The sequence below is a fragment of the Peromyscus eremicus genome, chromosome 2 (genome assembly GCF_949786415.1).
Source record: "Peromyscus eremicus chromosome 2, PerEre_H2_v1, whole genome shotgun sequence".
Lineage (NCBI taxonomy): Eukaryota > Metazoa > Chordata > Mammalia > Rodentia > Cricetidae > Peromyscus > Peromyscus eremicus.
In genome coordinates, this window is record NC_081417.1 from 85,632,928 (window position 1) to 85,649,153 (window position 16,226).

General features: G+C 39.8%; 1 protein-coding gene across 1 annotated transcript in view; it reads right to left on the reverse strand.

Moving 5' to 3' along the window:
* Positions 1-16,226, reverse strand: part of Brinp1 (BMP/retinoic acid inducible neural specific 1) — a 136,833-nt gene that overhangs the window by 29,059 nt on the left and 91,548 nt on the right. Inside the window, exons 5-6 of the mRNA XM_059255940.1 lie at positions 5,038-5,274; positions 298-520 (exon numbers count right to left, since the gene is read on the reverse strand). Coding sequence (XP_059111923.1) covers positions 298-520; positions 5,038-5,274 — 460 coding nt within the window. The remainder of the gene's footprint in view (positions 1-297; positions 521-5,037; positions 5,275-16,226) is intronic.

Below are 16,226 nucleotides of genomic sequence, written 5' to 3' on the forward strand. Positions count from 1 at the left end.
CATTTAGTAGACACCCAACTTTTATTTGGATAATTTCAATCTGATGTTAAACTGTAGGTGAAGAACCCATAGATACAGAAGTTCAATGGTGTATATAGGAAGCATGTGAAATTCAATGTTGCAAGAACCAAATGCAGTCAGGAACATTGTTGGTCAATATCACGGGCTACTTTGCTTAAAGAGTCCCAAATATGCTACCTGCAGCACATAACCTTCTACTGTCAGAGAGTGTGCGAACTGACACCCAGAAATGGAGGGTGGAGAGCATTGTAGAGATGGAGTAGTAGGAGCTCATACCTCTCTCTAGGCAGCTGGTGGTTGGGATTGTGGCGGCAGCGCACGCTGAGACCAAAGAGCTTGCGGGCAGTGCGCTGGATCTTCTGCCTCTGAGCCTCAGTGGCGCTCTGCAGGAGCTTGTAACGGCTCTGCAGATCCCAGTCATTACCCCAGTGCTGGTGGATGCTACCAATGGTCAGGAAGTGGTTGCTTGGGAGACGCTTCATAAATGACTTAAACTCATCTGATAAGAGACAAAAGTCAGGAGAGAAGGGGTGAGCTTGACCTCCGATATCTGAAGTCCTTCTTTAAATTTTAGTTCTCTTACTTTTTCCCCCTGCTCTCTTTATAACACCTTGGAAATGGAAACAACATAAACGTCCTTCAGCCAACAAAGGAACAATAAAAATGTGGTACATATACACCATGGAATACTATTCTGCATAAAGAAAAAATCATGGATTTTCAGGTAAATGGAGGGAACTAGAAAATATATTGAGTGAAGACAAATGTCACATGTTCTATTTCATCAGAGGCTCCTACCTCTAAATCTTCAGATATAAGTGTAGTCCTTACCCCTCATTACAGAAACTGGTCTTTGCAACAAACCACCACAGAATATCACAATCAATCAGAATACAGAGTTGTGGAACCCAATTCAGTGGTTACATCTACACAGCTATTCCCACAACCATTTAGGAACAGGGGCTAGAAAGATAGTTAGAACCAGAAGGTTAGGGCATTTACTATGATAGTGTGCCTCCGAGAACTGGCAGAAGTTACACCAATCAGTCTCACCCATATGACTGAATAAATGTGAGTTGAACAAGGACAACACCAGATATCCCAAAATGGACAGGGGAAAGACCATTAAGCTTCAACCCCACACAAAGAACTACAGGCAACTAAGGAATGTTGAAAGCAGGAGAAATAGTCTTGCCCAGGAAAAAGCACACAAATTGGTTTTTGGTCAGTCCTGAATTCCCTCCTGACACTTAGCTTCATCAGCCAATGAAAGATTGCACAATTTCTCTGAGGCCAGTGTAACACTCCATAGTTTGCTGTGCTACTAACACTGTATCTCCACTGAAGGCTACCTGTAGGAGGCATCTATGTTTAAGATATGTCTTCTCAAACTTCCAGCATTGGGATGCCAAGTTACAATACAGCCTCTTCCTATTCACTCTTAACAGTGCCTTTGAATCAAATTATTATCCTCAAGTAAAAATTGAAAAGCTTTTATCCGATCTACATAGAAAATCAGTATTGCATGCTTTTGGTAGAATTATAACTGTGCAAATAAATGTGAAGAAAACAATGTTAATAAATCCTAATCAGATATTGTTGCCTGCTAAGTGATCAAATCCACATGCCTTCTTTCCTTTCGAAATAGTAGATCTAGAATGGTGTTAAAAACATATTAGCACCCAACTGAATCTTTCTCTTTGATGCAACCGTAGGCTGGCTGGAGAGCTGAAGGAAGTGAAACTCTGCACTCCTGATCCAACTGTTATTTGAAGTCCTGAGTGTAAACTGTGTGACATTATCTCCACTGCTGGGAAACTATAATTTAAGAGATGTTAAGGGGTCCCCTTGGTAAAAGTTTGTGCCCTAGTTCCAAATATTTGAGCTTCTGAGCATCATCTCAGACTATGGTTTGACACAGGCTTAGAAATCACCTAGCTCATCTTTCTTGTTCCACATATATGTTAAGGAAACTAAAGCCCAGAATGATACAGTGACTTTTTCTAAAGATAACACAGACAAAGAGCCTCAAGAGCCAAGTATAAAACCTGAACTGCTCTTATCTGCTTGGACACATTATTCTTCCTCCGTGTTTTTCTCAACTGGGGGGAAGTGAAGCATAGTATGGATCATTTTGCAGGTAAAGGCTTAAAAATCATTGTTGCAGCCTAAGAATTTTATTTCATGCTACAAAAAAAAAAATGCAAGGAAATTTTACTCCTGTCCATACATTCACTTTATTTATATAAGGAGTAGTTGCAGCTTTCAACAAATACCAAATCCAGTCCTAAGCACTTAGAACTCATGAAGGATCTTCATAGCAAACATATGAGGTGTATTATCTGTAGCACCCCCACTCTACAGAGGCTGGACACAAAGCAGGTAGCTAACTTGCACAGGGTCAATGGCCAATAACCAGTTCAATTAAAACTGCAGCCTTATTTCAGAATATGTTCTTTCATTCAAAGTATTATGCTTCCTCTCAACACAAGGAGGATGACCTTGAGGCTTAGCATACTGAGAGGGGGAAAAAAGAAAACTTTCTAAAAACAAAAATTCTGAACCAGACCTTTAGAAACTATGTGATAGATACTCAAATATACAAGAATTCAGATCTCATATTGGTCATTGAAGAGTTTCAGGACCTTCATTCACTCAAGACCTCAGTTTACACATCTGTCAAATTGGCATAACAGTATCTAATTCAAATTTGGAAATTGTGAAGCCGTCAAAGAAGCCACAATCATTATTTCCTCCTCCTAGGGCAGAGTTATTAGGGCTAAGTGCTAGAACAAATAGATTTTTAAAAAGCAGTTGAATTTATATTAAACTGAGAAGCTATTTCAGAAGGCTATGTTCAGGAGACCCATGGGTATGTATACTTGATAAAGAAAAAGAGCAAGACAAGCTATTTACCATGTTTCTGCAACATCTCACTTTCTCTCCGATTACTCACCCACTCACAGTAGCTTCACAGAACTCCTTATTACTGATTCAGACAGTCTTTATTTCCTTTGGAATTTTAGAAATTAGCAGCATTTCTCTGCAAAAGCAGTCTGTCAAACGCATTTTGTTTGTTTGGGGCCAAGAATCACTGTAATACCCTTCTGTCATGATCTCTCTGCTTTAAAGATCACCGAATTTGAAATAGACTAATGGATAAACTTCATAAGGCATGCACAGTAATTCCCTCCAAGCTGCATAACCCTGAAGGAGCAGCATCTCTGACATTGGCAAAGTGGGGAACTTCAAGTTCATGGCAACCAGACATTTTAAATGATGCTTTGTATAACTCTGCTTTTGTTTGTGATACACAGTGGCTCTGAGGTAAGATTTTGTTTGATCAAAGTGTTTTGTGGCTAAAGACTTAAATAAATTCAGATATTCAAAATGCAAACATGACCTCTCATTTATCAGATGAGGGAGCTCAGGCCTACAGGGTTGACTAGAATTAATAAGTTGAAAAGACTGCTGTGAACACTGGGTTTGGAGTCAGGGACTCCATTATCAATTCTGTCATTTACAAAATATATAACCTCAAGGAAGCTTCTGAGACTTGGTATCCTTCCTGCTCCCTGGAAAGGCACATCACACTTGGTCTCATATAGTTGTAACAGAGAAAACATTTATAAAGATATTTTAAAAACTGTGATGTTCTACTGATGAGTTTATTCATTTAACAGATGTTAAAGTATGTATTATAAGTTTACTGTATCTTTCTGACACTTCTTGGAATTCTTTTTTAGTTTCATTTTCTTGGTTTTTTTGAGACAGGGTTTCTCTGTGTTGTTTTCGTGCCTGTCCTGTATCTCATTCTGTAGACCAGGCTGGCCTTGAACTCAGAGAGATCCTCCTGGCTCTGCCTCCTGAGTACTGGGATTAAAGGTGTGCGCCACCACCGCCCAGCACTTCTTGGAATTCCTGGCGATTCTTAAACTTACTCTGTCTAACACTGACTATATTTTCTTGATTTCAACGATTTTTTGGGTGTTCTAGTTCAGCTGAAGAACACTAACAACCATGAAGTTATTTAATATGTGTCTCTAAGCAAAGGTCCTGGACATCACTTCAATCCCTTTTCTGTTCAACTGTCTGAGACAACTAGAATCTAGTTCTGTCAATTCCCCTCCTAAGGTCAGCCTTTCTGTGCATTTCTGCTTCTGCTCTCTAATCTACTTGGGATTATCTCTCCTAGGTAACCTGAGAACTGCCTCTCTGAAGCACAGGACATTAAACTATCTTTCTTTTTCAACATGGCCACCCATGACTTTACTGGTCACACTGACTCCATCTCTACATCACCGTGCCAGCTGCTCTTCACCCTCACTCACGGACACTTGAAATGCCATAATCATTTTCATCTCTTACATGGTTACATAATTAATTTCTGACAGATTCAAATCTCCAAGAATGCGAAGATCTAACTTTAGACCTTACCCCCTCATGACCTTGGATAACTGACTTTCCTCCCCTGTAACTCATTAGTCTGAACTAGGAAATGAAAGAAACAGCTAAATTATCAGAAAAGTAACTTTCAATTTTGATAGTCTGTGTGATCTTTGAGTATCTACGTGATTATATCTCATTATAGACACATATATAGACATGTAGTTATGTATGTGCATATATATATCATATATAGACAGACATATATATTTATATACTTATGTGTGCTCATTCATTAATTCATCCTTATACACACTTGTGTACATATACATATTTATACATAAACAGAGACTCAGGCATAAATACAGTGCCCTCTGACTCTCCACTCTGCAGAGGTGTCTTTTCAGTCTTACTTTGTCATCTGAGTCCAACAGAGATAGTATATATCATATAAGCATAATGCTTTATGATGTCTACTGTTTCATTCTATGGAGACTAAACATGTGCTTCCTCTGTGAGGACTACTACACCTGACCCTGAACCTTCCAATAGGACCAAGTGCCATTATTCCATTTCCCTTCACAGAAGTCTTAACTTGGCCAGGGGCATTCATGCTAGTAGTCTGTGTACCTGAATTCTCCAGGTCCTTGTAAGCTTCAGTCCAGGCCTTGGCCATGTTAGCCAGCGTGAACTCCATGATCTGGATGTCGGTAATGGGACAGTTGCACTGTGGGAACTCCTCAGCACACTGGCAGCGACATTGGCTGTTCTGACAGACGTACTCTCCCTCACCATTGCACATGATGTAGCTCAAAGCCGACTGAACAAACTTCTCTTGCAGATACTGTGGGAAGATTATCTGAAGACCTAGTTAAAAATAGCAAGAAGAGAGAATCAGAAAGAGTAAAAAGGTGTTTTATTAACAGCCTCCAAAGGTGACAAAAATCCAACACAGCAAGGTTTCTCTCTGTGCATTGGAAGCAAAATATTTCAAAGCCTACTTAGATATAGACGGGCCATAGGCAGTGGGACCTTCAATTTCATCACTAATGTTTCAATGTCCCAGGCCATGACCTTGGTACTCTGGGAAATGCAAACACTGTTCAGTTATGTTAGTAGTAAGACCAGAGATGCTCTGATATATGCTTTTTCTATTTGGAGAGAAAACTCTTCTTGAATGCATAACATTATTGTTTATCTTTCTTTATATTCTTCATTTATTTTCTTTTCCTTTCTTGAAATATTTATGAACTCTAGTTATGAAGAATATGTCCTGAGCTAGTCAGTAAATGTATAAAGATTTATTTTACTTTATTTTTTATCTTTTTGAATGGCTGTCCTGTTACTGTGTAGACCACACTGGCCTCGAACTCACACTCACAGAGATCTGCCTCCCTTTGCTTCCTAAGTGCTGGGATTAAAAGTGCATGTGACCATGGCCAGCAGGACTTTTTAATAAAGCATATTTGCAATATCAGCAGAGGCAGATGTGGACACACATCTTCCTAACATGGCTTACAGGTCTAAAGCAAAAATAGACACAGAAAAGTCAGGAGCAAGGACAGCTTTCTACAGGAGAAAGAATCTGGGGTTGTTGGAAAGTACATAAGAGACAACCACTATTAAAAGAATAGCAGAATGAGCATGTAATAGTTGCATCTGGAAGGTTCCACTGCATGAAGCAAAGTTGGATGGATAGGGGTATGGTGTACTAGGAAAACTGACTGAGAGAGCTTCAGAGGCCAGAGGTAGGAAATAATCTATTACAGACTATAGATTGTGTATTTACCATGTGGCTCACTGAATATACATTGGGAGTTTTTCAAGGATGAGAATGATATATTTAAAAGGAAATATTGAATAGGGTATGTATTATAAAACCAAAACATTGGTGAAAAAAAAAAAGACATCCTAGATACTTTCTCTCATTTGCTCTAATAAGGAAGGCCAAAGGAACATTAAGGCAAAGTGGCTAACTCATGGGTATATGGTGAGCACCCCTGACTACATCTTATGATCTTCTCTCTATAATTGAATAATCAGAATCTTAACCTTTAGACTGCAAAATGGAGAGGGTTTATCTGGGCCAGCACAGCATGCTGGAACCTGGAAACATCAGCCAAGTGGATGTTTCAGCCTATGATGGCCAGACAGAAGGGCAAGTTTGGACCAACAATTCATGTCCAGGACAGTTCCCTTCACTTTTTCTTGGGCTGCTAATAGTTGTAGCCTCTAGCATATATAAGAGTAATGACTTTACCTCTAATTTTGTAAACAGGGGGCTATATTCTTCTTTAGATTTTTTTTTCTTAATCACTTATGCTTCATGGCTACACTTCAGTCCTGCCTACTCTTGATTTGGTAAATAAATGCAGCATTTTTTAAATTTTTTTTTCAATTTCTAATTTTCAGTTATGTTTATAGACTTTTGTCTTATGCCTTCAGATTATATGTAATGTATGCCATTATTATGATTATATATACAATAGATTTCTATTCTACCATTTGGTCTTCGTATGGAAACTACACAGTAGAATTTGCTGAGGGCCCTGTAAGAAAGAGATGTAGATGAGTCTCAGTATTTCTATGGCACGAAGCCACAGTCCACATGAAGAGCTGGCCACTGAGTTCCATGCCAAAATTATCTCAAGAAATTTGTTCATCCTCGCTCTAAAGACGCACTTTCTCTTATGTCCAAATGGAAATACTGGTAGTAGCTACATTATATCTAGAGGACTAAAGCGAAGATGTCTATAAATTGTATGGAACATTTCCTGGCATGCGCGTGCACGTGTGTGCACGCACGCACATACACACACACACACACACACACACACACACACACACATACACAAACACACACACTGAATTATCAATTCCCATTTTTACTTATGTGCTTACTTCCTTACTTAATTTACGTAGTTCATGTATTTTTGTATATATACAGCTCGTGCCACAATATATGTGTGGAGGTTGAAGGATAACTTGCAGTAGTTGATTCTCTCTTTCCATCATGTGGGTCCCAGGGTTTAAACTTGGGTCATCAGACCTGACAGCAAGCACCTTTACCCACTGAGCCATCTTGTCAGCCCAGGTCCTGTTTCGGATGTGAAGAAACGGCTGCTAAGGGAGACTATAGTGATAATAATGTTCTCCTTCTTCTGATGAAATACCTATAGCTTCAATCAGAACTTCAGCATGTAAAAGGAAAAACAGCAGCAGGTACATTCCAAAGGGAATTGTTAATTGTCTGCATAGCTTTCACAAGGAGGTGGGTTTGGACCCTCTGCCTACTGAACCAGAAGTCTGTTTAGTGTGCATACACGACATTACTTAGAAGGCATTCTGGGCAAGCTATGAAGCTAGACAGTGGTCTGCATAAAACTAGAAAAAGTTCTTGTTCCTGAGCAAGGCATCCACATGGGAGCGAGTGATCGGGTACAAGGGTTCTGTACAGAATAAGGTCCAAGGGTTCTGTACAGAATAAGGTGATGGAAACAGCAAAGGCTAGGAAGCACAAACCAGCTATAAAGTCCTTTCCAAAGCAAGTTTGCAGTTCTTTAGAGTGTGCATTATTGAGTTACTTCATTTCTGTCACCGTTTCTCCTCCAAAGCAAAATTTATTTTTAGCTGATCCCCATAGGCAACTGTGTCTATGGATTGGGGTTACGTTTCTGTTGCTTAAAGGAACTCTACTGACTATATTCTCAGTCCTATTTTTTCAGACAACTCATCACTTTATTTCTCCCTTTTGTAGGGGATAGGATATTCTATTCTTGGTCTTAACCCAAAAGGAATTTGGGGAGAGCGTTTTTAGAAAATTGCATCAAATCATTTCTCCGTTTGGCAAGGATACAAAAGGCAGTATTACCTACCCCATTTAGTGCAACTGAAAACAGATGAAATTTAGGGTTGGGGGTTTTCTCAGAGCAGCTGAAACAGAACACTGGCTGCTCTTTAAAAATGGAAACTCAGAACATGCCGAGCTGTCTCAGAGGCAGAATCTCCTGGGCAAATTTCAAAAGAGAATAATGAAGACATAGCAATTAAAAAGCACTTTTCTGCAAAATGTCATTACTGTTTAAAGTTACACAACCATTTCTACGGCAGCGGAGGTTCACACAGCAGTCACAGCCGGAGTCGTCTCCCAGTGACCTGTTTCCAACAAAGAAGGCCATTGCTGACCCCCCAGATTGGCGCCTGAGTCCCACTAGCTTCAATGGGAGTCATAAATAATTTGGAGGGGGATTTGGCCTCTGGAAGCACTTTTTGAAAGATATACAGCTGCCGGCTGGGGTGGAATATTCTATCTCCATGGTTCCCAAAACACTCCCTCTCCAACACACACACACACACACACACACACACACACACACACACACACACACACACAGACAGACACAGAACAGAGAGAAAGACAGAGAGACACACAGAGAGATAGAGAGACAGAAAAAGAGACACATACACAAAGACAGAGAGACAGAGATAGAGACAGACAGACAGACAGACAGACACACACACACACACACACACACACACACAGAGAGGGAGAGAGAGAGAGAGAGAGAGAGAGAGAGAGAGAGAGAGAGAGAGAGAGAGAGAGAGAATGAGAGAGAAAAGGGCACTTTTTTTTTTATTGCCAAGCATGTAAATTTTGCCTCACAAACACAGGAAGGCAACGGTTGAGTGTTACATTTGAACACCACCATGCCCACGCTGAACATATGGAATATTTTCCCTTCAACCTCATTATTTTTTTTCAAGTCTGGCTATGGTTTGAAGGGCAATGTTGTGATGTGCCGTCATGAATGTGTGCAATGCACAGGCAGGTGGAAGTGCCCAAGAAGACATCCTGCTTTTCTTGACACTTCCCTCTTCCTTCTCAGTGCACCCACCTCACCAAGAAGCTCATTATCCATCCATCCATCTCATAATGTGTTTTGTATTTTGCAGGAACTCTGCACTAAAATTCTTCAATTCTTTTTCTGCAGTACACTGTATCACTATGCCTTTGGCCCTTTGTTATCTCCTAAGGTTCTCCTCCTTAATTGCATCATACTATACACACTGCCCTTTGGAGGGGCAGAGTCCTGCCAGTGTGCCACCCTTGTTCCTCTTGTAGTCTTTGCACTTGCCCTATCCAATGTCTAGAATAACTATTCCTCAGATCTCAGTCTGTCCCCCTTTTCCCAAAATATAGATCTTCCCACATTATCGGTTCAAATGACATTGTATTTGCCTTACTAGGTTATGTGTTGACTTAGATTATGTTATCAACTTGTTTCATTTCCATCTCCAAAAATAAAAAGCAGATATTGGGAGGAAAAGGGCTATATGTTTCTTACATATCCACAAGTTAAGCCATGCCTAGTTCAGGCTCCTGATACTCATCAGTACTCATCTTCATCCCACTGAAGAAGAAGTTCATCTATTAGTCTTTGGGAATACTAGAACTCCAAAGATAGTTGATCTGCCCAAAGTCCCACAGCTAAAATAACAGAATAACACAATTATTATTCAAATCCGAGTATTTGGACCTTTCAGAAATACATGAGGGTTCTGCCCCTGCAGTCAAAAGGGACTTATGAAAAGTGTAAACTGTGATCCACCATAGGTCCAGTACAGAGCAATCTGGCAGTGTATTGGATTCTTTGAAATGTAATTTTTGTTGTTGCTTTCCAGTACTCACTAGTTAAGGAAGAAAAAGATTAAACAGCACAGAACTCACAATGTGAGTTTTATGACCCAAAAGTTCATGTCTTCCCCAAGTTCATGTTGAATCCTTAACTTCTAACAAAATACTTCTGTTAGGAGATGTGGCCTCTGGGAGGTTAAGATTAGAAGGTCAAGAAGACAATGGTATTCTCTCTCTATCTCACTGAGTTGCTGAGTTCATACAAAGGAAAGGCCACGTGGACACTTGGTAACAGGGTAGCTATCTGCAAGTCAGAATTCAGATCCTTAGCAGATCCTATAGTATCTTAATTCTGGACTTCACAGTGCCAAGACTGTGACAAATAGATCTCTTTTTTAAAAAATTTTATAATTTAATTAATTTTACATATCAGCCATGGATTCCCTTGTTCTCCTCACACACACACACACACACACACACACACACACACCCCGCATCCCCCCAGCCCACCCCACATTCCCATCTCCTCCAGGGCAAAGACTCCCCTGGAAATTGAGTTCAACCTGGTAGATTCAGTCCAGGCAGATCCAGTCCCCTCCTCCCAGGCTGAGCCAAGTGTCCCTGTATAAGCCCCAGGTTCCAAACAGCCAGCTCATGCACTGAGGACAGGTTGCAGTCCCAATGCCTGGATGCCTCTCAAACAGATTAAGCTAATCAACTGTCTCACTTATCCAGAGGGCCTGATCCAGTTGGGGGCTCCTCAGCTATTGGTTCATAGTTCATGTGTTTCCATTCGTTTGGCTATTTGTCCCTGTGCTTTTTCCAATCTTGGTCTCAACAATTCTCGCTCATACAAACCCTCCTCTATCTTGCCAATTGGACCCAAGGAATGCTCAATCATACCACAAGGGCACTTGCTCAGCTATGTTTATATCAGCATTGTTTGTAATAGCCAGAACCTGGAAACAACCTAGATGCCCTTCAACTGAAGAATGGATAAATAAAATGTGGTACATATACACAATGGAATACTACTCAGCAGAGAAAAACAATGACATCATGAGTTTTGCAGGCAAATGGATGGATCTAGAAAAAATCATCTGGAGTGAGGTCACCCAGACTCAGAAAGACAAACATGGTATGTACTCACTCATAGGAGGATACCAGATGTAATACAAAGATGACTAGACTGCTACTCACAACTCCAGGGAGGCTACCTGGAAAACAGGACCCCAAGAAAGACACAGGGATTGCCCAATGACAATGAGATCTACATGAACAACCTGGACATAAGTGGGGTAATGAAGGGCAAGGGTCGAGGGAAAGAGAGCTCAGGGGAGCGGGAGATCCCAGCTGGATCAACAACAGAGAGGGAGAACAAGGAATAGGAGACCATGGTAAATGAAGACCACATGAAAATAGGAAGAAGCAAAGCGCTAGAGAGGTCCAAAGAAATCCACAAAGATACCTCCACAACAGACTACTGGCAATGGTAGAGAGAAAGCCCAAACTGACCTACTCTGGTGATAGGATGGCCAACCACCCTAATTGTCGTGCTAGAAACTTCATCCAATGACTGAGGGAACCGGATGCAGAGATCCACGGCCAGGCCCCAAGTGGAAATAGATCTCTTTTGAATGAGCTACCTACCCTCTAGCATCTGGAATAACTCAAGTTTTCTAAGGCACTGACATAATTAAATGTGCAGTAAGTATGAGGCTTCCCTCATTTATCACAATTCAAAATATTACCCACTACCAGAGCGAAACTAAAGCCCTCCATGGAAAATGTCTAATGATGGATAAGCAGGCAGGGGAGTTAAGGAATCCACAGGAAGGCCGGGCGGTGGTGGCTCACGCCTTTAATCCCAGCACTTGGGAGGCAGAGCCAAGCGGGTCTCTGTGAGTTCGAGGCTAGCCGGGGCTATCAAGTGAGTTCCAGGAGAGGCGCAAAGCTACACAGAGAAACCCTGTCTTGGAAAAAAAAAAAAAAAAAAAAAAAAGGAATCCACAGGAAGAATAGCCTAGAAAGTGGAAACAGCATGGGCATGGGCCCCAGGCAACATAAGCTCCAGTTGATAACCACACTAGTCCTTACCTCACCTTTTGATACTTATTTCACTTTATTGTTTACTTCCTCAAAAGTCCTTAACAAAGAAAAATGTTCATGTGTCTTAGACGAAAACTGAAGGAAAGAATGTCAATGATGAGAGATCTGAGCTCCTTAGAAGGCAAAGATTTCTTAAAGCAACAGTGGTGAAAATCCTTGTCTCCATGGATCAGTATTCTGAGATACAGAAAGATAAATGGAGATTCCAGAGTTGTGGAATTTCAGTGGTTAAGGGATATTTAAGGAACATAGGAATGTGAAGAGACTCTACAGTAGATCCCTTAAGAACTGCAACACATTGTTAGTATTGTTAGTATTGCTTTATCAATCAGGAACCTGATTCAGCTGACCATGCTAGGTGTAGCTGGTGGGAGATTTAACTTTTGGATAGAATACTCAACATAAGCTAATGTTTCACAAAAGACATAAAAGATGTAGCACAACTGTCATTTCTGATTCCACATTTGCTCTTCTAAGTTCCTCTTAGCCCCATTTAATACATTTAATATATGCTCTCTCCCAAAAAAAGAAACAGAGAGGGGGTCAGGTGTTGGTGGTGCATGCCTTTATTCCTAGCACTCTCGAGGAAGAAGCAGGCAGATCTCTAAGTGTTCAAGGCCACCCTGGTCTACACAAAGAGTTCCAGGACAGCCAGGGACATACAGAGAAAACTTGACTTGGAAAATTTAAAAAAAAAGGAAAAGAAAAGAAACAAAGGAAATTTGCAGATTTAAAACTAAAGCAAGAAATTCAATAATAAAGAATTTGAAACTTAAGTAGATGATTAAAACTTTAAAGCACTATTGTGCTTGGAAATGTTTATTAACACATAGTAACAAATAGTGAACATTTCATTGTTTTATTATGAGGGTTCAAGACAATCAGATTGGAAATAGCAATTGTGGAAGACTTGAGTATGGGTGGTTTTTTGAAACATATTGACATACTCTAATTTTTGTTTGTATGTACATGTGACTGAAAGTGACATGCATGCAGTCACCTGTGGAGGTCAGAATAGTTGCTAACAGTTGTGAGGTCCCACATAGTTGCTGTGAACCAAACTCTGGTCCTTTGTAAGAGCAGTAAGCATTCTTAACTGCTGAGCCATTTCTCCAGCCCTTAGAATGGATTTTGAAGCCAGAAGCATAATGTGAATTGACAAAGAAGACTAGCTGCAAATGCCACCACATAGGGCAGGCATTGATCGAATGCAGGTCAGAGTGTAAATGATTCTAAGTCTTGTTTAAGGTACCATCATCGGTTGAAATTTCTTACATTTGCTTTATTTTATTCTGCATCCTAATTATCTAAGCCAGTCTACTTTTGACTGACAGTTCTCTTTTCTGACCCATTTCACTTGCTATTAAATTCATGATCTCTTACAGTGCCAAGAGGAAGAGGGAAAAATATAGGCTCTATTTTGGTTGTACATAAATATTTTCTGTTCTGTCCTTGCATCAAATGTGGCCCCCTGTGGGTATCTCAAAGCCCTATAGGAGTCCCAGATGTTGTCTTGTACCTGCTAAGTTCTGCCTGTCAAATCCTGTCCGTTTCTGAAATGCACAAGGTGGGACAAACAACAACAAGGACAGCACCTTTTGCAAAACATGAGCCTGATCCTCTTCTCTGTGAAAGCCGGGGGATTTCATATTGGCAGATAGAGGACTTTATGGCTTACACAGCCACGCTGAACTCCAGTGTAATGAAGGCACGCAGGTCAATTACCCATCTGTTTGTGTTTCTATTGCTGTGAATTACAGTATCCATTGCTGACAGCTCATTGGAGTGGAATGAAAATAAGACAATAATTCACCAAGTGAAACTGTGCAGAAAGGGCGAAAAGGCTATGATCTCATTCAGAAGTTCAGCCCTGTCTCAGGGATGGGTCATTTACACTCTGGGAAATGAAGACAGGCAGATACCTGGGGGAGAAAAGGGTGGGTTCTGCCTCCTTCAGTGCAAGAATTAGGACATGCCACCTCCTGACAAGAGTAATGTGTTCTGCTTGTGATGACCATCATCTAAGCTCCAGGATCTTAGGGGTATAGACTTTGAACCTTTAAGTGAAAAATAAAGGTAGATCAATCACACGGTAATATAACTGAATTATTTTACTGTCAGGAGGTTGGAAGAATGAATCAGAATTCCTTGATAGGAATTCTCAAGGATATTCTCAAGGATAGGAAACTCTGTGCCATTGAAGTATAGAAGCAATGCTGAGTAATAATATGGTGAAAACATTTAACCTAATGACAAGATCCAAATTCCATTCAGTAGACTGAGTTATCAAATGACAAGTAGTAGGCTGAGTTATCATTAACTAATGTTGTACCCTTCCCTGTAAAGTCTCCTCTTTAATATAATAATACACCCCAACCTCTGAACTGAGACATTCATATGGAATGTTTTGGTCAAGTTCAGAGAGATATGTCAATTTCAAAATAAGACAATAAGAATCAACATGTGAATCAATCAGTTTCTCTTGTCACAAGACCAACAGTCTTCCACATAGAAGTACCTGAAGGAAGGAATCCTACTGAGCTTTGTACCTATCATAAAATAAGAAAGAAGCACTCCCCTTTGCAAATTACTGAGATTATGGAATTGTTTGTTGACACCATATAATGTAGCCCATACAGACACATAAGGGAGTCAGCATACCCTGAACATTTGATCAATCAGAAACTGAGCTTATTTTTATGAATAAATTCTACTGCAAGACAATACATATGGAAGAATTGAGTTGTTGTTGTAATGCAGGCCATGTGTAAAAGCCTAAAAGACTTACTGTCTGGATCTCTAAAGAAAATGTTTGTAACCTTCTATATAAGATGACCACTAAGATTTGTTCCAAATTCAATGGTTTTACTTTGTATTCTTTACTTTATTATGCAAATTTTATCATAAATTATGTCCTAGGCAGAACCCTAAGATCGGAAGGCAAAGGGCTTGAAACACTGCCCCTTCTCTTTGGGAACTAATGCTCAGTAAGGAAGTTAGTCTATGATGAATAAATAAATAGACAAAAGGACTTAGGTGACAAAATAGATTTGGAGAAAACGTGATTCTAAATGACTTTGACAACTTTGGAAAAATAACATAATCTAAACAAAATCAACATAAATTAAACAGTCAACATATCTTAATATAATTTTATAAAATTTCAAGATGAAAATACTTTTGAAGCCATAAGAAGCCATTTATTCAATTTAAATAAAGGCTTCTTTACAGATTTCATAAAAACTCAAACAGGATACCCAAAAGCGTGATGATGTTTGATCTTTTCACTAATGTATGTTTCCAAATTCTTCCCTTACCCATTCTTACTTTGCAAGAAGACCTAGAAGACTATCTACTTCTGTACTTGGAACATGTCAAGTTATTTTCTCCTTAGATGTTACCTCCAAATTTTATTAATTAAATGACATTTGAAAAACTAAGAGGCTTAAGTTCCTTCATCATTACCTCCCTCATCAAAGCTTTCTTTGTATGGCTGACATAAAAATGAAATGAACTGTTTTATATCTTGGCTATATATGGCTGAATATGTTGGCCAAAACTCATAGAGCAATAGCACTTGAGAGTCAACTAAGTTAGGTGTAAATCATGCATTAATGAGGCTAAAAATGAAGTTAAATAAGTAACAATTTATAAAGTTAAAAGACAGATGTTATTAAAATACAGATAGAATTTGTGTCCAACTGATGTCATGCTCCTATCATTGCCGTACTTGATGTTCTTTTCTCTAGATGTCACAGGCAGCCTCAGAAAGGCCCTCTCCGGTGAGCTAAAATAACTTGTGCTTATCTCAAAATCTACCAGAAACACTTATTTCATTATATTATGTGTGCTTATGCTGCTCATGTTCTTACTCTAAAAGATTCCCTGAACATGACAGCTATTGATCTTGAGCATTTCTCTGTCATCCAGCACCTTACTTGGTATCAAGGAAATGTGTCTGAATGAAGGTACATTTAGAAATGTTATGTTTCACAGAACCATGGTTCTTGGTTCTATACCAAGCATGACCCATCACTCCAGCTTCATCTCTCCTAAGCAGAACTATATCTTTATC